General features: G+C 41.6%; 2 protein-coding genes and 2 long non-coding RNA genes across 5 annotated transcripts; 2 read left to right on the top strand and 2 right to left on the bottom strand.

The window, feature by feature from the left end:
* The first annotated feature begins 4,912 nt into the window (after positions 1-4,912).
* Positions 4,913-6,588, top strand: LOC101173941 (P2Y purinoceptor 1-like). Its single transcript, XM_023956257.1, has one exon. It carries the CDS (start codon positions 4,960-4,962, stop codon positions 5,938-5,940), a length of 981 nt encoding a protein of 326 aa, XP_023812025.1. The 5' UTR covers positions 4,913-4,959; the 3' UTR covers positions 5,941-6,588.
* Positions 6,589-7,791: 1,203 nt separating this feature from the next.
* Positions 7,792-15,634, bottom strand: LOC101173705 (UDP-glucuronosyltransferase 2A1-like). Its single transcript, XM_023956913.1, has 2 exons — positions 15,509-15,634; positions 7,792-11,679 (listed from the first exon to the last, which is right to left on the bottom strand). Exon 2 carries the CDS (start codon positions 11,675-11,677, stop codon positions 10,079-10,081), a length of 1,599 nt encoding a protein of 532 aa, XP_023812681.1. The 5' UTR covers positions 11,678-11,679; positions 15,509-15,634; the 3' UTR covers positions 7,792-10,078.
* Positions 15,635-17,038: 1,404 nt separating this feature from the next.
* Positions 17,039-18,268, top strand: LOC111947671. The gene is made up of 3 exons (XR_002873544.1): positions 17,039-17,087; positions 17,772-17,851; positions 17,930-18,268. It is a non-coding gene; the product is annotated as an uncharacterized LOC111947671 (long non-coding RNA).
* Positions 17,906-19,344, bottom strand: LOC111947672. 2 transcript variants are annotated; one of them, XR_002873545.1, is made up of 2 exons: positions 18,634-19,063; positions 17,906-18,547 (listed from the first exon to the last, which is right to left on the bottom strand). It is a non-coding gene; the product is annotated as an uncharacterized LOC111947672 (long non-coding RNA). The 2 variants fall into 2 exon arrangements; XR_002873546.1 differs by lacking the exon at positions 18,634-19,063 and adding an exon at positions 19,291-19,344 and having other exon boundaries at positions 18,271-18,547.
* Positions 19,345-21,545: the final 2,201 nt, after the last annotated feature.

Raw genomic sequence — 21,545 nt, 5'->3', positions numbered from 1 at the left:
TTTCCCTTTAAGTTACTGTTTGCAGTGGGTTTTTTCGATGTTGGTATGACATGGTCGGTCAACAAATTACAATATGAACAATAAAAGTGTAAATGTGAATCTTGTTCAGTCTCCTGCAATCAAACAAAAAAGCTGTAACTTACATTTTACAATAATTGTCATCAAAACTTTAGCCATAGTTTACATCAGAACCTCCCTCTGAAGTACACAGTTATATTGACAACATGACTAAGCAATTTGACTGTCGTTCGTAGACAATGACGCAAGGACTTGACATTCTGATGGCACTGATATGTTCAATGACATAAAGACTTAGTTTTGAGAGATGAACCAAAGATTTTGAGCAAGTTACAGGCTTTTGCAAGAAATCTATAGTGTTTTGTTGTTTGTACAAATTGTTTTGAAAAATGCACACAAACATTTGCAAACTTCAATTCTGATCTGAGAATTGTACTAAAGCGACTGAGAAAAACTGTAATCCAAAGAAGGCTCTTAAACTCGTGAAGACCGAGGTAAAACAAGTAGAACGATCCGGTGACAAGTGAAACAAAAACAGGAGCTTATATACACATCATAAATTGAAAACAGTTGGGTAAACAGGTGCCGGTGAAAACCGGGGTAAGTCACCTAAAGAACCAATGGAACACATAACATGAGTTAACAAAATAAAACCCCGAACACGGAAGTGAGACACAAATTAACCGCCCTGGCCCCGGCTCCTGACACAAATACAGCGATTTGTAAAGAAAATCACATTCACACACTTTTTACTTTACTTATTTATAAATGCCGGGTTTTTAATTATCTTTAATTCTTACAGCTCAAAGTTACAGCTGGGATTTTTTATTTCATATCTAAACATACATATATTTATTATTTTATTTAACACAGGATTTCGAGGACCCCGCCGTCCTTGCCTGATAATGTCTAGAATTCTGAGGGCTTTTACACGGAATTTAACGGACTCTGCTGTTCTCTGTTCTTACGGAATTTCATAGGACCCCGCCGTCCTTTCTGTTATCTTTCTCCTTCGGTGTACCGTCAACCTTTCGGACTCCAGCCAACGGGATGGGCACCAGCTCCAACAAAGGGTTGACTCACCTAGGAGTCAGCTGTGGCCACAGTCTCCTGGGGCCCACCACGCTTGCTGGAATCCTCGGGTATGTTGGTATCCGGCTCGGAGGACCAATAAATGTTGGGTTAAAACAACCTGCAACATCAGAAAACATTTATTGCAATATGTCTGTCTTTTCAGTCTTCCCACATCATCTTTGGACCTGCAAAGCCTTTTCTCACGGATAACTAACACAGAGCGTCCTTCGATTCAGGTCTAGACACAGATAACATGTAGTTCTCATGCTGAAAACTGGGAAGACGCAAGTTTTCATGCTGATGCTGGGAAGACGCTAAGATAGTCGGTTTCCCCCCAAGAGTTTTACCTCCACCTTCCTGTGAAACACAGTTGGACACACACACTTCTGCAAACATGATTTTATCACCTATATAGCTAGGTAATGCATTATAGCAAATATGAGAAAAGGTCAGAGGATTGAGGTCAGCATTCTGGATGTACTGAAGCTGTTTTACAGCTCGTTTGGACAGGCCGGTGAGCAGGCCGTTACAGTAGTCTAACCTACTGGAGACAAATGCATGGATAAGTATCTCCAGGTCTCGCTTTGAGATTATGTTTTTGATTTTGGCAATGTTTTTCAGGTGGTAAAATGCCGCTGATGTTACTGACTTGATATGGCTGTTAAAGTTCAGGTCAGAGTCCATGATTACCCCTAGATTTCTGACTTGATTTGAGGGTTTAAGAGACAGAGAATGAAGGTAGCTGCTGACAATTTCTCTTTGTTTCTGTGGGCCAAAAACAATAACTTCGGTCTTGTCTGAGTTTAGCTGGAGAAAGTTGTTCTGCATCCACGCGCTGATCTGTTGGAGGCAGTGGTTGAGAGAATCCACCGGCCCATATTCACCTGTTGTCAGTGACACATAGATCTGAGTATCATCTGCATAGTTGTGATAAGATATGTTATTACTGCGTATTAACTGCCCTAGTGGCAGCATGTAGAGGTTGAACAGAAGGGGTCCCAGGATCGATCCCTGGGGCACACCACAATTCAAGCCCATGTAGTCTGAGACACAACTCCCAATTTCAACAAAATATTTCCTGTCTTCTAGATAAGACTTGAGCCAACTTAGGGCAGATCCAGAGATGCCAACCCAGTCTTGGAGTCTGTGCAAAAGGATCCCATGATCAACAGTATCAAAGGCAGCGCTCAGGTCTAGCAGGATTAAGACAGAGACTTTTCCATCATCAGTGTTCAGGCGGATGTCATTGGTTACCTTGATAAGAGCAGTTTCTGTGCTATGATGGGGTCTAAAACCTGACTGGAAAACATCAAACGAATTTTTTAATAAGAGAAAGTCAGTGAGCTGTTGGTAAACAACTTTTTCAAGGACTTTTCCTAAAAATGGCAGATTAGAGATAGGTCTGTAATTATTCAGTACAGTGGGATCAAGACCGCTCTTTTTCAGGAGGGGTTTAATGACTGCAGTTTTTAAGGCCTCTGGAAATGTTCCAGATTGAAGAGACATGTTAACTATTTGAGTAATTGATGGCAACACACTGTTCAAGACAGACTTTAGAAATCTAGTGGGTAACACATCAAGGCAGCATGTAGACGAGCTCAGACGGGTGATGGTCTCTTGGACAGTTTGGTCAGTGACAGGTATAAAGTGAGTCAGCTTAGAGTGAGTAGGTGGCCGTTCGATAGTTATATGTGTTGTGGAGTTGATGGCTTTTTTAATGCCCTGAACCTTGTCATTGAAAAATACAGCAAACTCATTACATTTAGGTGTACAAACCAGTTCTATTGGTAGCTGGGTTGGAGGGTTAGTTAATCTGTTAACTGTTGTGAACAGGATACGAGAGTTGCTGCTGCAACTTCCAATTATTTCAGAGAAGTACCTTTCCCTTGTTCTGCATAAGATCTGGTTATAAGCGTACAACTCCGCCTTATATATTCCATAATGAACCTGGATTTTTGACTTGCGCCACTTTCGCTCGGCTCTGCGGCACTGTTGTTTCTGTGCCCTGACTAGATCATCATTCCTCCAGGGAGCTTTCTGTCTATGTTTTCTCAATTGAACTTTCATAGGGGCAATGGCATCAATTGGTGTGACGTGGTGGGATAACGGGGTCCTGGTGATGATGGGGGCTGCAGAATTTTGGAGAAGCTGCAGTTTCTTGAGAGATTTATTGGGCAAACCAAACAGGAGGAAATTATAGTAATAGATTCGAGTAGTGACAAGACTATGAACAAGCACAGCAGTTGTATGAGTAGTGAAAGAAGGGCGGAGAACAATCATTGCTTTGCATTTGTCTGCGGCTCATCTGTTGTTACATTCCTGCTCTGTTTATGTCACCAAAAGTGGCTGTTTTGGTTCAGTATTCCGCTCCGAGGATGGATTGCATTTGGACTGAAGACTCTAAGAGCGATTGGAAACGAAAACCGCCAGACCCAGCCAAAAACCGCCCAACACAGCTTTTGTTGATGTTTTTTTCCATACTGGAGTGATAAAATAAAAGATTTTTCTAAATAAAAGATAGTTCAGACTAATAATAAAAAGTGTACAATATTGAATATTTCTTCAGCGGGCCGCCTTCTTCCATTCATTTGCTTAACCCGCTCTATCACGCTATAACTTGCCTCTGGCTCTTTCATCCTTGTGCGGTGCTGGAGCGCCCCGACTATCGTATTTTGCGCTCTCTGTGTGATTGGCCAATCTACATGTCAATCAAGTCCCGTACTTCTCAGTGAGGATTTTGATTGGCTGGTGGATTTTAAAGAAGTACTTTTTTTTCTTTTTTTAATCTTTTCTGGCCCGCGATCTACACTCATGTCATTGAAGATCGACCGGTCGCGATCGACTTAATGAGCACCTTTGAATAATATATACATGCATAATATATATAATGATGTCAAAACGGGTTGTGGCTTCGAGTGCTTTCTTTTTTATTAGGGGCGGTCCCAAATGGCTCTTTGAGTAAAAAAGGTTGCCGACCCCTGGTATAGTGTATGCGTTGTGTGTGTGGTGTCTAAAGTGAAAGTTAAAATTGGGGGGCGGACTGGTGAGAGATGAACCCGGATGTTTCACCCCTCCACCAGACCACCGCCATGGTTCTTTGAAACAAATCAGAATTTAAATACTTCATCTATCCCAGGGAGAAATTGCATTCTTTGCAGAGATCGGATCCTCAAATGTCAACATGCAACAAACAAAGACAATGCTGTGTTACAAATGCTGGGCACTGCAAATCATTAGAGTGTAAAATCAATATAAAATACTGTCAGTATGAAGAGTGCAGGTTTTTAGAGAGAAGCTATACAATTGTTTTTACAAAGTTCCAAATCACTCCAAAGAGTCATAAATCCCATCTCTAATGTATATTATTCCATACAGACAAACTTCACAGGAATAATTAAGTCAGCGCATGCTTTCAATTTCTTTCTTACTTAGTCAGAAACAGGTTCAACTGACTTCTTCCCAAGAAAAGAAGATGTGCCTGCAGATAGGATAACATTGAAAACAACTTTCTGTCTTGCTTTAAGCAGATCTATGGCATGTTTTCTGGTAAATGATAAAGTAATGCTTCATCTTGAACTTTTAATGCAGCTTCAGGTTAAAACATGTACAAGGTTCTAGCCTTAGATCATTCCATGAGAATAAAGGGAAGATTAGCTGTGACTAGTTTTATTGAGATTAGGCGAAAACACTGGTTTCATTTTTTTTCCTTCGATGAAAACTATACGGAAAAATGTCTACATTACAGCACTTTTAAAATATGTTAATTTCTGGGTGTGGCTTTAACAGGAATTTGTTCATAGTTTTTCCTTTCATTTCTTTCACTTTAACTCAGCCGCAGAGAACAGAAGCGCCTTTCCAGCAGAGAAGATGAACCTAACCAATTGTTCTTACAACTATGGAAACATTGAAAATAAGATGCTGCCTGCTCTTTACACCATCTCGTTCATCATTGGTTTTGTGGGTAATGCATGGGGGCTGAAGCTGTTGCTGCAGAAATGGCAGAAACTGAGAATCATAAACGTTTTTGTCCTCAACCTCGGACTTGCCAACGTCTTGTACCTGTTCACCCTTCCTTTTTTGATGGTGTACTACTTCAGTGGAGGTAAATGGATTTTTGGGGACATTTTCTGCAAGATGACAAGATTCTGCTTCAACGTGAACTTGTACTGCAGCATCGGGTTCCTCACCTGTATTAGTGTGTACAGGTACCTGGCCATCGTCCATCCTCTGAGAATGATGGGAAGACTAACTGTGACTCGTTCTGTGCTGATCTCAGTCCTTGTTTGGCTTTTGGTGATTGTTCAAAGTATGCCAGACATCTTTTTTCCAAAACGATTCAAAGACAAAGCACAGTGCTTCCACTCTACAAGCCTTGACAAGACTGAGGATTACCTAACATACAGCCTTGTGTGGACAACCACTGGATTTTGTATCCCATTACTCGTCACTCTGGGCTGCTATGGACATGTGACTTTTGTTCTTTGTCGCAGGAACACTATAGAGAAGACACTGAGACAAAAGTGTGTGAAATTTCTTTTCATTTTGATTCTTCTTTTCTCCGTCTGTTATATTCCTTATCACGTCTTTAGGAACCTAAGTCTATTTTCTAGAATTCAGAGCAAACAGAATATCTGTGTTTGGTGGGATAAACATGTTTTTACAGGTCATCAGATCAGTCGGGGGCTTGTGTGTCTGAACAGTGCTCTCAATCCTCTGGTTTATCTTCAGATGAGTGAACATATTCTCACTCACATCCGACAGCTCCCACAACAAGTTTGTAAGATTTTCCATTGTATGTTTGTGTGCAGCAGGAACAGAGTTGCTGTGTCACAAAGTGAAGACATTTAGAATTTTTTTGGTGCTCAGAAACTCCTGAAATGTCTACCACATTCTCTGGGTAAAACCTTTTCTTTGTTTTGACTCCGTTTGGAATTGTGCCTGTAAATACAAACATTTCACCCATATATGTGATGCAAAGCTGGACATATGTTTAAGAAGGAATCTGTTTTTGTGAACACGACAAAAATGTTTTACCTTGGTTGAATTTGTTTTTTTTAAATACAAATCTGATAGTAATTTTGTGAAATACTAGGGATGCCACAACGCCCAGTTTAAAACTGAACCGTATGTTGCAGCCTTTACTGAATTGAGGAGGAAGGGAATCGTTGCATCTCTGCTGACGACGCGAGAAGCAAGGCCGTGATTGGCCAACCAGCTCACATGATAGAGTCACGTCGCGGGAAACAGAAGGTGACCAGAAATGCGCAGAAAGGAAACTAACAGACGGTTAAGGCAGAACAAAGTAGCCAAAACCACCTGGGCTACATGCAGTTCACTATAAATATGATTCAAGTGTCAAATATGTGTTGCACTAAATTTAAGAAGCATTTATTAGTTAATGTTTTATTACATAAAAAAGGCTTAGTATGAGCCAAGTGAAATGTTGTCTTCATTTTTGCTTGCTTTTTAGCAAATAAAAACATTTTTTTCATGTTTTGTTTGTTATTGTTTTGTAGTACACATATCATGTATCAAACTAAAACAAAACCATAGCCCAAAGAAAACTCTGTAGTTCTTTATAGAATTAACCTTAACAAATGCCAAAACACCACAACTTCTATTTTTTTTTGTAAGGGGTAAAGCTGACATAGTGTCATTATAGTTATTGGGGTTGGTTAGGCCTGATCACATCAGACATTGGTTCTGCGAAGTCCATCAATTTCTGATAATGCATGTCCAACTGCATTACCCCACTCATACCATAGCCGCTTTAGAGAAAAAATTTACTTGGTTACTAGTACTTTAATCTTGTTATAATTTTAGTTTAAACTGTTTTTCACAAGAAGCAGACTCTTTGATATGTGATGTGACGTGTTGTCATCGCAACGGCTACTGATACCGCAACGTCCTCAAACTGTAGCAGCATAGTATTAAGAAGTAGTAGAGATTGGATTTATGGCTCTTTGGAGGGAGCCAAATATTTTTCAAAGAGCCATTCAAAAGACTAGCTCATTTGGCTTTTTTATTTTTATTAATTTTTAAGAGGCCAGGCTGGAGTTTATTCATTTTACACATGAGTTATGTGGGGGATAAGGAAGATAATTGCGGTGCATAATTATATTCTGGATGAATGAATGATGGATAAAACCAGACTTTTCTGGAAGAAGCGACGCTCAGAACACGCTGCTGTGGGACTGACACGCCTTGCCCGACGCTCAAATCCGGACCTCTTGGTCTTAACGGATGAAGGAGGAAGCATGGCCTCCTGGTTTTTTGGCACAGAGAGAGAAAATGACACTCCTAATGTGCGTCATAAAGTATGCTACAGTACAGTCTATTGCTCTAAATTAAAAATAAATAAAAAAACTCTTTATGTTGAGCAAAATTCCAATGCTCTTTAATACACTTTTACAAAGCAGCAGAAATGATTCAGAAGGGTTTTTGATGAGTAAGGATCGGTGACGGACATTTGTCAGCCATGGGGGGAGGTGGTGTGGAAGTTTTCTGTATTCGCAGATTCTGCGTATTCGCAGGACCCTCTGGTCCCTGAACCAGGTAAATACTGGGGGGATACTGTAATACAATTGATTATCCATTCATTCATCTTCTTCCGTTTATTCCCTTTCGGGGTCACGGGGCTGCCGGTGTTACAGTTCGTAACCAGAAAGGACCCAGGAGTAGGAAGGACTCAAATCCAAGGAGTTTGGAAGCCAAAGGTTTAATAACCAAAAATACTCCACACATGTGAGACAAAAACAAGAGATAACTGACAGGACTAAACAGGACATTGCGACAACAGAAATACAAAGACAGAACCTTAAATAATTGAACACTAATTTAAAATAGCTGAGAAGCCTGGTGAGTGCACAGAAGGAGGAGGGGGGAATTCAGCTGGCAGCTGCAATCATGACAGCCGGAGCCTAACCTGGCCACTTGTGGGCGAGGCAGGGGACACCCTGGACAGGTCGCAAATCTGTCGCAGGACCTCAATCACACATCCATGCACGCTCACCCTCACACCTAGGGACAATTTAGAGTTGCCATTTCACCTGTGAAGCATGTTTTTGGACGGTGGGAGGAAGACGGAGACTCCGGAGAAAACCCATGCATACACGGGGAGAACATGCAAACTCCACACAGAAAAGTCCCCCATTGATGGTCTGTTTCAAGTCCCCCAGCCAGGACTATGAATCTGAATCCTTTTCTTGGAGTTGTGAATAAAATAAAATAGAATAAAATAAAAAATGAAAATACTGTAACTCACATGTCTAAACAAAAAAGTGCAATATGTACAGAAACAATTGAATATTAAATACTTGAGAAAAAATAGAATAGAATGAGTTGAGTTGCCATGAGCGCAGCATAGATATTGTGTGTTATTGCACAGAAGTCAGTTATTGCACACCTGTGTAGTCAGTAATGTAGCATTTGTAAAAAGTCAGAGTGAGGTGTTATTGGTGGTAGTGTGTGTATTCTGTATGGTGAATCATTAATTCATTCATTTTCTATTCCGTTTTGTCTATTTCGGGGTCACAGGGCTGCTGGAGCCTATCCCTGCCACTTGTGGGCGAAGGCAGGGAACGCCCTGGACAGGTTGCCAGTCTGTCGCAGGGTAGAATGTCCACAATCACACACCCATTCACTCTTACACTCACACCTAAATTGTATGGTGATTGCCTGTGGAAGAAAAGCTGTTCCTCAGTCTGTTCGTCCTGGTTCTGATGGACCTGTACCTCTTTCCAGAGGGGGCAGCAGATCAGACAGAGGGAAAGCAGAATGAGTGGAGTCAGTGGTGATGTTAGTCACCCTGCTGAGGCAGCGTGACTGGTAGATGTCCCTCAGTGAGGGGAGAGGGCAGCCGATGATCCTTTGCACTGTCTTTACCACTCTCTGGAGGCTCTGCTGTTCTGCTTCAGTGCAGTGGGAAAACCACACTGTGATGCAGAATGCTCTCGATGGTTGAGCGGTAGAAGGTTACCAGCAGCTCCTGGCTCATCTTGTTATTCCTGAGCCTTCTCAGGAAGTACAGGCGCTGCTGTGCATTCCTGATGAAAGCCATGGTGTTGTTAGACAATGTGAGGTCAGCCGAGATGGTGGGGCCCAGGAGGGTGAAGCTGTGGACCCTCTCCACACAGTTCTTGTTGAGCAGAGGCCTCCCCCTCTGCTCTCACCCGAGGGTTCTTTGTTCCGGTCCCGCGGTGAACAATGCGGCTAGTTAGCTGGATAGCCGCGTCGGAAATCTGCTGGTGTAGCCAGGATTCTGATATAACCAGCACGCAGCAGTCACAGACATGGCAGTTTCCATCCATGAGTAGTTCCAGCTCGTCCATTTTGTTGTTCAGGGATTGTGCATTGGCAAGGGACATACTTGGAAGAGGAGGCTTATGGGGGGTTTTCCTCAGTCTTTCCAGCAGGCCTGAGCGGCAGCCCCGCTTCTGCTTTCTGTCTCTCCTCCGTCTCCTGCCGTCACAGCAAAAACAAACCAGGGGGCACCCGCTGGTCTCGCTATTTCCATGTGGATGCCGTGTGTGCGGCGAAACTCTTCCGTGACGGTTAGATGCAATGTGGAACCGATGTCCAGAAGCTTCTGTCGGCTGTAGTGGTTGTTTGCGTGTGCAGAGGAGCACAAAAATCAACACAAAAAACACAAAAGTAACATCCCAATACAAGAGCTGCAAGCCGCTGCGTCTGGACGCGCCGCCATCTGAGAACCGGGGGCCTTCTTGCTGTGAGGCAAAAGGGCTTATCACTGTGCCACGGAGCAGCCACATTTTGATCCAGATTGATTAGGCAGTAATTACAATAAACAAAGGACCAAATCTAACTTTTTTTATACTTGCTTTACCTTTAAATTTTGATTGTATTTCTATTTAGCCATTACATTTAATAATAATAATATTTAAGAGTATTCAGACTATTCAGAGTTACAATAACATCAGTGGTTATTATAGCATGATTATAAAAATGTTTCATTTTTGTTAATCATCTATTCTACCTTGGACTTCTTCATTCTTGTCAGGCATCTAAACATACATCTGCAGGAAATCCAGATAAATGTGAAGATAAACAATCCAACTGCTCCAAAGACTGCCATCACATCTAAACATTGGTAGGCATACCACGGCAGTTGATATGACTCTGTGCGAAGGTGGCCAGCACCCTTGTGCCTCATGACAAACTCTATCCAGAAAACAGCCTTGTCCATGGGTTTTATTGGTTGATCGCGATAAATCCGGGACAGTTTTATCATGTTCAGCTTGTAGGGTTTTGTTGGGTCCAGAAGATCCTTTAGAGAGTTTGTCAGAGACTGGACATCCATTGTTGTTATGTCAATGATTTCGGCCACGCCATGGGCCTCCATACGCACCAAGTTATCATGCTGGTCAAAGATTAGGGGAATACCTAAGATTGGTACACCTTGAAAAATTGCCTCATAAAGGCCATTGGTGCCCCCGTGTGTGACAAAGAGCCTGGTTTTAGGATGGCCAAGAATATCATTCTGAGGCAGCCATTTGACCAGCATTGTGTTACTCCCGAGGGTGGCTGGTATTTCTCCAATGTGCCTCCATAAGACCTTCTGTGGCAAGTTTGCAAAAGCTGCAGCAAAGATTTCTGACACTTTAGGGCCGAGGTCACTGAGCAAGGTTCCGAGAGTCATGAGGATCACCCCATGCTCCCCAGAGCTTTGCATAAAGTCCTCTAGATCTGCTGGAAGGGGGTTGGCAGGCTTACACTGGAAGCCTCCAATGTAGATAATATTGGGCATAGTGGGGCGAGGGAAGTCAAATGTAAAGTCAGTTCGCATTAACCAAAGATCCGCTCCTTGCATCAAGGACATGACGTTAACATTATGTTCAAAGTAACGATCACACAGTGCCTGGTATGGGGGGTTAGAGATATAGTAATAAAGATAGACCAACATGCCTTTACAGAATACATTTTTGACTCTTTGAAAAAAGCTCATTTTGTCAGTGTTGTGAGAGAACAAAACTGGGATGTATGACAGTGGGGAAGGTGCTATAGGATAATGAGCATCCCCACCTAAAATCCAGCGTACATTTAACACCAGTGGAAGCTTTAGATGATGCGCCAACAGCACTCCAGCTGGAAACACGGGGTCCGTTAGAAAAACATCATACTTGGTTTGGTTCAGTTCCTTTACCAAAGTCTTGTTCTCAATTATGCTTGCAGCCAGATTTGCCACAACCTGCTGGTTTCCTTGTATTAAGTTAAAAAAATTTCTGTAAAACTCAAAAAGTCCCCATAATGTACCTTGGTATTGACGGTCCTCCAAAGTCTTCCTCAAGAAGGTGGTCATGTAGGTTTGGCTCTCTACGTTTTGGGGCTTTTCCTGAGGGATGGTGATGGAGGTGTAGTAAGGGGAAGATTCAGAAATGTACCAGCTGTTTGATGAGCGGAAGATTGTGATTTGATGGCCCTTTGAATGCAACACTTCCAGTATTTTGATCATGTTAGTCCAATGGCTCCCATCTACTGGGTACACAAGCACTTTTCCACTCTCACATCCGGAATTCAGGAAGGTTGTAAATAATAGGAAGAACATCAAGGCTGGAAATGAAGCCATTTCTGCAAATGAGATATAATACACAATTATTACACTGTGAAAGTTCTCAATTATCCAGGTGAAGTCCTGAAGTTGAGTCACAGCAACTGGACTTTTTCTTTGAAACATTTCACTGCTCATCCAAGTTGCTTCATCAGTCTGAGTGATGCAGGATTCAGTCTATATTCTTCCAACTGGGTGGCTCATTAAAGGGAAACAGAGGAAAAAACAGTGAAAAGCCTTTCCTCTTGTAATCCTCCTAACCACAACACAAAATCCTCAGGGTCATTGGGTGTGGTCACGCTGGAGTTTTGGTCTTCTTTGGAACTAATGAAAGGGCAGCATGGTAAATAGGGGACACATTTTGTCTGAGTCCTACCCCTCTGTTATTAGGGAAGGGTCATTTTTTTTATTTTTTTCACTTTCACTTTTTTTATTTCGATTTTTGTCACCAGCCCTCGTGGACTCACAAAGACACAATTAGTAGACAGACAGGTTTTCCATTATTTAAAAAAATGTCTTACGGCGTTCCCAAGCTTTCAACAAAAATTGCATTTTTAACCACATTAGACTTAAGCAAATGTTTCAATCTGTCTTAATCTTTTATATCAAACAGAAATAAACCAGAAAACAATTCACTTCTAAGATCATGATAGATGGGGCACTAAAACCAAAAATGGCATTCATTTTCTAATTCGTTTAGGTGACAAGGTGTAAAAACACAGTTCTTTTCTGCGACAGAGTGGAATCACGTTATTAATATGTACATTGCTTCCCTGACTCCTCTTTCAAACCATCTATCTTCTCTCAAAAATCTGTACTTCTACTGTATTTCGTCTTCAAATGAGTGTCCTCCATCCCTTTATCTGTACAAAACTGGCTCAACAACTTCACAGCCACTAAAGTGCTCCATGGATGTTCCACAGGGCAGTACTTAGGCCATCTACTCTTTATTCTGTATATCAAAGATTTACCCCAAGTTCTTAACTTGCACATTTCTCTTCTGTATGCTGATGATGATGTTATTTTCTTGTCTTGGTCCAGCGTTGACTTAAACGTTGACAAGCTTAACACAGATCTGCAGAATCTACATGACTGGTTGCTAGCTCACCACTTAACACTTTAATGTTAAGGAAACAGAAGGAATGTACTTCTATTCATCTCAGAGACAGTTATCTTCATCTCATCACATCACCTTCTGTACTTATAAACTTTCAGTTGTCTCCATACATACAAGTATTTGGGGGTCTTTTTTGACTCACATCTCACCTACACTCATGTCCAAAATCTAACTTGAAAGCTTAACCAAAAATTGTATGTTTGCCCTAAAATCCGATAATTTTTGAATATTTTTCTAACACTTATCTTAATGCAATCACTTTGTCTACTATCTCATATTGTCGGTCTGTTTGGTCACTCACAGCAAACCATCAAACCATTTTTATGTACTCCAGTTTTTAAGTTGAATCAGCCCAGATTGTATGTTAAATATTTTCCTGTTTAATAAATCAAATCAAATCAAACTGGTCCCGAGGTGTTGTTTGTCCTGTGTAGGTACATCCTCTTGTGTAATGACTGTTTTATCTCTCCAAAGCAAAGCTCAGAGCGTTCTTCAATGCACTGGACTGTTTAAACCACACTGCTTTTTTTTGGGGGTGGGGGGGGGTATTTGGGGTGAACCAACTTCTGCCTCTGTTTTTTGCTAGATTTGATATTGGTTTTTACCAAAACTCCAGCAAAACCACACCTGACGACCTTGTGATGGGGTACGAAGATTAGAAGAGACGAGGAGTTTCACTCTGGTTCCTTCACTTTGTTTCTGTTAAATGAGCAATCAGTTTGCAGGACTGTGGGTGTCCCACCTGGAGGATTTAAATGTGGACTGAATCCTCCACACTCAGATGGATGAAGCCCCTTGAATGAGTGGCGAAACATTTCAAGGCAGAAGATTTTAAGTCCTATTGTATGGAGTCCTATACTGTTCATAATTAAGTACCGGTAAATAAATATTTAATTAAATAAATAAATATGACCTCATGCAAATACACAATCAACCAATAAATCTCTCATAAATAGATAAAAAGATCATGAAATTGTGAAAAACCTGCACACTGATTTTAAATTAGCAATTGTATTATTCAATATATTTCATTTTGCTTTAAAAACCTGCTCATTATTTTAAAACAGCATTTTAAAATATTCATTTTATTCATGTGGAATATATTATAACTTTACGTCTTTTTTCAGAACCTTGGATTTCAAAATCAATATTTTCCAAAGTAGCTTTTTTTTAATTTCATGTTGCTGTTTTTCACAATGACTTATTTATTTCAGGAAGAGCTTTTTCAGAAGAATGGGTCTGTCTGTCAACATCCCAATACAAGAGCCTTGTCTGTCAAACTAGACAAGGCGGAGACACTTTTGTGATTGGCTACTCTTTTACTCAGACATGAGCAGCAGCACTCTAACTACATCGATCAAAGATGCTTCAGCAGACGTGACGGCGCAATGCCCACTCCTCAACACTAGGGGGAGCATGCCACATGCCACACATCCACAGTGTTACCAGAAATTGGGCAGTTTTGGTTCTAAATTTGCGGATAAAATTGGCTTTGGGCGAGTGTGCATTATTCAGGTGATTTTGTACTATTATTTGCTTTGAAAATTTAGCAATAAGATTATATATATTATAGATTATATATATATATATCATCATTGTCATCAATTGTGATTATTGACTTTTTTAAGATGCTCTGCGCTTTCAAAGAAATCTTTGCATTTCTTATGCACAAACGATTCCTTTCTGTACTTCTGTGCCGGTCCCAAGCCCGGTTGATTTGAGAGGGTTGCGTCAGGAAGGGCATCCGGCGTAAAAACATTGCCAAGATTACCATGCGAATCTTCCGCAGTGACGTGGCTGATTCACTGTGGCGGCCCCTGATGGGACAAGCCGAAAGTGCCAGACAGAATGCACAAAGGATTACAGGGTTTGCACCCTGCAGAAACATTTTTTGCACATAAAATGGTTTTTGCACAAAAAAATAAAATAAGCATGTTTAAATGGGGCTGCTGGACTCACTGTAAACCTTAGTGACCATGACCAGGAAGAACCAGCCATGGGGAAAAAATGACATTAATAATTTAAAGCCAGGAAGTTTGCAACCATGGCAAGAATCTGTGATAGTGCAAAACATGTTATCTGCAAATCTATACATGTTTCTGTGCTGAGCCTTTCCACATCTGGCTGCAGGCGATCCTTTGCCCTTTGACCAATGTCTCATGTATCCTGCAATCTTTAACAGAGCTGATTACCTGCTAACCAACCTAAAGTCCCTCTGCAAACATCCACTCAGAAAGTCTACAGTTGCTATGTTACTGAGGAAATGTGCTCTTCAATGTGGTCTTTCTGTCAAGTACTGTGGTTTTGAAGATTTTGCATGGGTGTTGCTTGTTGTAAACACAACTGCTTATTGAAGATGAATGCCAGTCACAAAAAAATTATTGACTTGATTATTTTGGAGTGCGGGAGGAAGATGGAACACCATGAGAAAACCTTTGCATGGGGGGGGGGGGGGGTAATGCTCATGGATTCAAACCTGAGCCTTCTTACAGTGAGACAACAGTGCAAACCAACCATGAAGGTGCCTAAAGGTTAAATGGACACTCAAGTTCTCAAAGGCAGCTGTGGTCAGGACACAGCATGACCATAGATACGTGAAAAGAAAAAACTGTTCTTGCTGTGTGTGGATGCTTCTCCTTTTAACTGTATACAAAAAAACTGCAACAATATTATTTTTAAAAAGTGGAAGAAGAAACATTAACTTACAGAAATTCATATTTAAAGATTCTCACCTCATTCTTTAGAACCTTCAGTGGTTTCAAGTTAAAAAAAGGAAGAATCCAAATATCAGAGATGATCAAAAGGTTTTTGTTAGCTGCTGCTCTGACCCCAAGTGAATGGATAACTGAATGTCCCTCACTGCTTTTCTGCATGGGTCTGTTGAACCTCCCCTCCCCCCGTGGAATTCAGAAACTCCCCTTTACGATGTTTTGACTTTTAGCCAATTTTTGTGGTCTTTTATTTTTTAAAATCTGTACTAAGAGAAAAACATTAAAAAAAAACAGGCTGCAGAAGAAAATCGACAAAAAACACCAATGTTGGCCTGAGCTTCCGAAACTGATGACACAGAAAGTTTTCCAAGCATTGTGTTGTAGGCTGCAAGGGGATTCTGTAGAGCAGGGGTGGGCAATTATTTTAACTCGTTGGGTTCTAAATTGGGTTCTAAAATTTGATAGAAGGGCCAGACCACAAGCAGATGCGTGAAGTGAGAATGATAGAACATGAAATGTAGATGAAAACATTTATTTTGAAAATTATATTCTAAAACAGAATATTCTAGAGTTTTTAGTTTAAAACTTTCGTTCTCTTTTTTTTATTGTGAAGCCCTTTGGTACCTTCAAGGAGTTGTAAAGTGCTACATGAATAAAGTTTCATTCAGTCATGTTCATTTTATTAAAATAAATAACATTATTTATGAAATAAAAAAATGACCAAATAACACTCTTTATAATTTTCAAAGAAAAAAATTCAGGAAAAATATACTGATACATTTAAAAGACAACACACAAAAAATGAAATAGTCGGTCCTCTCCCGTCATAATCCTAATAAAGAGTTTGAGGGCTGCAGCTCATCACGCGTCTCACAGTTTGCGCAGCTGTGCTGTGTCCTGCACGTCTGTTTCTCATTCAGTAATAAAGAAAAAAGCTCTTTTCTATGTCTTCTGCTGCAGGTATACATCTGTGTTACCTTTTCACCAGTACAGAGTTCCCTCGTTTATACAAGGAGTTACTTTCTAAAAATAACTGATTGGTGAAATTCACGGAGTCTGATTACAGACGTTTATGGCAGTAAAACTCCTCACTGCCTACTTTCTACACTTTTCTCAGACATGAACATTTTCTCCCTTTTCTCTTGTTTAAATTCTCAAACCTTCATAGAAATGAGGTCCAGGATTATGGTGTCAAAATAGAGCCTAAAGTATTGCGCATCAAAACAGTAAAACCGCGCATCAAAACCCCAAATCTGCGAATCAAAATGCATAAATTGAGAACCAAAACCCACAATTTGCAACCAAAAGCCTTTCCCCAAAGCACAATCCTATTTCTCAGCTGCCGATTTGTTTTCTCGCCATTCTGAAATCCTGTTTTTGAGTTGCAGTTTTATTTTGAAACTGTCTTTTTGAGTTGCGCTTTTATTTTTTGAGTTGCGCTTTTATTTTTTGCGGTTTTGATTCTAAAACCTGTCGACACGTAAAAACAGCGACATGTCAGTCAAGGGGAGGGGAGGCGGGACATCCCTGATATCCAGAAGCTCATTGGCTACCGAATAAGACCGAGTCTTACGTCAACAGACCAGTTTAGAATGTGCCGGTAAGTTTCTCATGTTTTTCATATCTTTTACTATATTAAAATATCAAAATTGTACTTTATTTAACCAGAGGACGCCAGCACATTCAGATGAGGAGCTCTCCCAGTAGCTGCTAGTGAAAAAAGATGTTAGAAAGTTAGATGTTGCATGACAAACTATCAGCATTGTTCTCCTGTGTTAGCATGCTAGCTAGCTCAATGCTAGCGGGGTATCCAGCTCTTCTCATGACTTTTGTGGATTAAACAAAGTCGATTTTTTACCACAGTGTCAGGATCGGTCATGTCAACCTGGGAATAATTGCCCGTGGATTGTCACTATGGTTAATCAAATAGTTTTTTAAGAAGTACTTTCATGTATATATAAGGTTTTCAAGGTTAATCAAATATGTTATAACCTATAAGGTTTCTCAATATTTTTCAGGGTTTACAGACAGAGGGAATTATTGAACAGAGAAACAATATTGCTGTGCCATATTATTCAAAATGTATGCGTCTGCACTATGCAGACTGGCAGAAGTCCGGTATTCGAGTGAACCAGAGCAGAGTAAATTGTAGCAGACCAGCAAAAACGTGTTTTATTCCACTTAAAATTATTCCAGTATTAGACATCAATAGAATTATTAGTATATTTAATTGGGTGGTGGTTTTAAAATTGACTATTGCTGTATGTCTGTTGTTTTCTATAAGGGCCGTTGTTATGCATACCATAACAAAAAAGGCAGGAATACTGAGGCAGCTACGACGTGGATGTCTACATCTTCTTTAAGGTAAAGAAAAAAAATTTAATCTTAATTTTTCTCTTCTTTTTTTGGTTAATTAACTTTGCTGTTTTTGTTTCTTTCCAGATGCAGGCCCCAAAGACGTCCCAGTGTGATGCAAAGGCTGTCCAGCAGGCTCACAGACATCTCCTGTCAACTGAAAGAGAAGCCTTTAAAATAGTTGTCCATTTTGACCACACTGTCTGCTTCCCATTTCTTAGTGCCTGTACGAAAACAGTGACTTTTCCACCTCAAGTCTTTTAAGGAGTTTTAAAAACAGTTATTTTAATTTCTCTGAATTGTGGTTCAGAATTTCACAGAATCTAATGCACTTGACTCTGTGTTTCAAAGATCTTTGCAAAACCATCAGTCTTTTGTACAAAACACATTCAATGGTCAAACATTAAAAAATGAAGCTTTACAAAATACCAGTGGTGATTATTAGCCATTTATTTTCTTAAGGGGGGCAGTATTTTGTAAGGCAGATGAGATCTGTTCACATTGTTAGTTTTTGTTACATCCTGCTGTGATGACATGCATAGATCAGTACATAAATGTTAATGTCTTGGCCATGGTTTTCTGATGTCCCACAAGGGTTGAACAGGTCTGAGAGGAGAGAGGACAAGCCACAGAGGGAACAACAACTCCAACAGTTTCCTGCTCTGCCTGGTTTAAGTTAGTCTGTCGTCCAATGTCCACAGCATCCTGCACACAAAGAAAAATGTATTTAAGACAGTTAAAATGAGTGTGTGTGTGTATATATTTATATATATACACACACACACACACACCTTAATTGCTACTCAGTAGCTGCATATTGTGAAAGGTAACTTCCTGTGTTAACCTGCAATCTTTAAGGTTGAGAAAATTATTTTGGAATACAGTTCAGAATCAGAAAAACTTTATTGATCCCACCTGTGGGAAATTTGCTCTGGTACTTCAAATAAAAATTGTGTTTCTTTTATTTATTTATTTTAAATAGGGATTAACTTGATCCCAAACTAGGAAAGGTGTCACTTTCTTGCAGCAATATGTTGCTTTGTTGTTCAATCCATCTGTGTAATCCCTAAGGAAATATTGAAAAACCTTATATATACATGAATGTACTTCTTAAAAAACTATTTGATTAACCATAGTGACAATCCACGGGCAATTATTCCCAGGTTGACATGACCGATCCTGACACTGTGGTAAAAAATCGACTTTGTTTAATCCACAAAAGTCATGAGAAGAGCTGGATACCCCGCTAGCATTGAGCTAGCTAGCATGCTAACACAGGAGAACAATGCTGATAGTTTGTCATGCAACATCTAACTTTCTAACATCTTTTTTCACTAGCAGCTACTGGGGGAGCTCCTCATCTGAATGTGCTGGCGTCCTCTGGTTAAATAAAGTACAATTTTGATATTTTAATATAGTAAAAGATATGAAAAACATGAGAAACTTACCGGCACATTCTAAACTGGTCTGTTGACGTAAGACTCGGTCTTATTCGGTAGCCAATGAGCTTCTGGATATCAGGGATGTCCCGCCTCCCCTCCCCTTGACTGACATGTCGCTGTTTTTACGTGTCGACAGGTTTTAGAATCAAAACCGCAAAAAATAAAAGCGCAACTCAAAAAATAAAAGCGCAACTCAAAAAGACAGTTTCAAAATAAAACTGCAACTCAAAAACAGGATTTCAGAATGGCGAGAAAACAAATCGGCAGCTGAGAAATAGGATTGTGCTTTGGGGAAAGGCTTTTGGTTGCAAATTGTGGGTTTTGGTTCTCAATTTATGCATTTTGATTCGCAGATTTGGGGTTTTGATGCGCGGTTTTACTGTTTTGATGCGCAATACTTTAGGCTCTATTTTGACACCATACAGGATCTTAGAATGAAAACAAAGATCTGATCGATCACAGATTTCTGTAGATTTGAAGAGCTCCGCTTTTCTGGACGAGACGCGGTACTGTTCGAGAAACCAAGGGGGTTAACCCAGATGCAGGAAGAACAAGGAGACTGAATGAACTCTGAAGGCTATTTAATGCAAAAAGCGCTAAACCAAACAGAGAATGTCCAAACAAGACGCTGCGACAAACATATGCAGGGACAGAGACCTTAAAAAGGAACCAAATCAAAGTAACATGAGAAACAGCTGTGGGGAGAAGCAACAGACAGAGAAGGAAGAGCGACCTCCAGAGGGAGTACGGCTGAGCAGCAGGAGGGTGAACGTATCATAACCCCCTCCCCGAAGTCCGGCTACCAGACGGACCCCGACGGGGCTGATCCGGGTGGAGGCGATGGAAACGGGCGATTAGCCCCGGGTCATAGATGTGGCGCTCTGAAACCCACTGCCGATCCACAGGACCGTAACCCTCCCAGTCCACCAAGTATTGGACGCCCCGTCCCACTCTCCTAAAGGCGAGAAGCTCCCGAATGGTGTAAACAGGTCCTCCGTCCACCATCCGAGGAGCAGGAGGAGGAGCTGGAGCAGGCTGGAGACAAGAGACCTTAGCAGGCTTCAACTTGCACACGTGGAACACTGGGTGGATCTTCAGAGAGGAAGGCAGCTCCAGTCGTACAGCCACCGGGTTGATAATTCGGGTGATGGAGAATGGGCCGATGTACCGGGGCTGCAGCTTCCTGGAACCACCCTTCAAGGGAACATCGGTAGCAGATAACCACACCTTGTCTCCCACCTTGTACTCCGGGGCAGGGGTCCTCCGACGGTTAGCCACCACAGTGAGCCTTTCCTGGTTCCGCAGGAGTTCTTGGCGGAACCTGCTCCAGGTACGGCGACACCTCCTCACGAAAGCCGCCGGACCCGAAGAGGAGGCCAATTGTTCTTGGTGCGGGAACAAGGGGGGCTGGAATCCGTACGCGGCCTGGAATGGTGAGTATCCTGTGGAGTTAACCAGGGAATTGTGGGAGTACTCTACCCAGGGAAGTTGTGCAGCCCAGGTCTTAGGATTCTTACTGCACATTGCCCGCAGGGAAGTCTCCAGATCTTGATTGTACCTCTCTACCTGGCCGTTTGTCTGAGGATGGAATCCAGAACTCAGACTGACCTTGATCCCGAGGAGGTTGCAGAACTCCTTCCAGAAAGCCGCGATGAATTGGGGGCCCCGATCCGAGACGATATTGAGGGGAAGTCCATGAAGACGAAACAGATGCTGTGAAACCAATGCTGCTAGTTCCTTGGCCGAAGGAAGTTTCTGCAGGGGAATAGCATGGGCTAACTTGGAGAAACGGTCGATGATAGTGAGAATGACGGTTTTACCCCTTGAGTTTGGCAGTCCAGTGATGAAGTCCATTGCAACGTGGGACCAAGGTCTGGACGGCACAGGTAGAGGGTGAAGCAGGCCGGCAGGAAGGGTCCTGGGGGTCTTCACACTGGCACAAACGGGACAGGCAGACACAAAGGCCCTTATGTCGGAGGACATAGTAGGCCACCAAAAGCGCTGGGCTATAAGAAACCCCGTCCTCGTTACTCCGGGATGGCAAGCTAGCCGGGAGGAGTGCCCCCACTTCAAAACCATGGTGCGTAGGTCAGATGGTACAAACAACCGGCCCTTAGGACAGCCTGAGGGAATGGAGGCCGGATCAGGAGCAGAAGCCTGTACCCTCCATTCCAGGAACCAACGGGTGGTTCCAAGCACCAGGTGGCCAGGGATGATGGGTGTGGCCTCTGTGGGGGTCTCCTCCACCTCCTCCTGTTGGA

The sequence above is a fragment of the Oryzias latipes genome, chromosome 7 (genome assembly GCF_002234675.1).
Source record: "Oryzias latipes chromosome 7, ASM223467v1".
In the NCBI taxonomy this organism is placed as follows: Eukaryota; Metazoa; Chordata; class Actinopteri; order Beloniformes; family Adrianichthyidae; genus Oryzias; species Oryzias latipes.
Note: the sequence above shows the minus strand (reverse complement) of the source record. Positions and strands in the feature narration are given on the sequence as shown.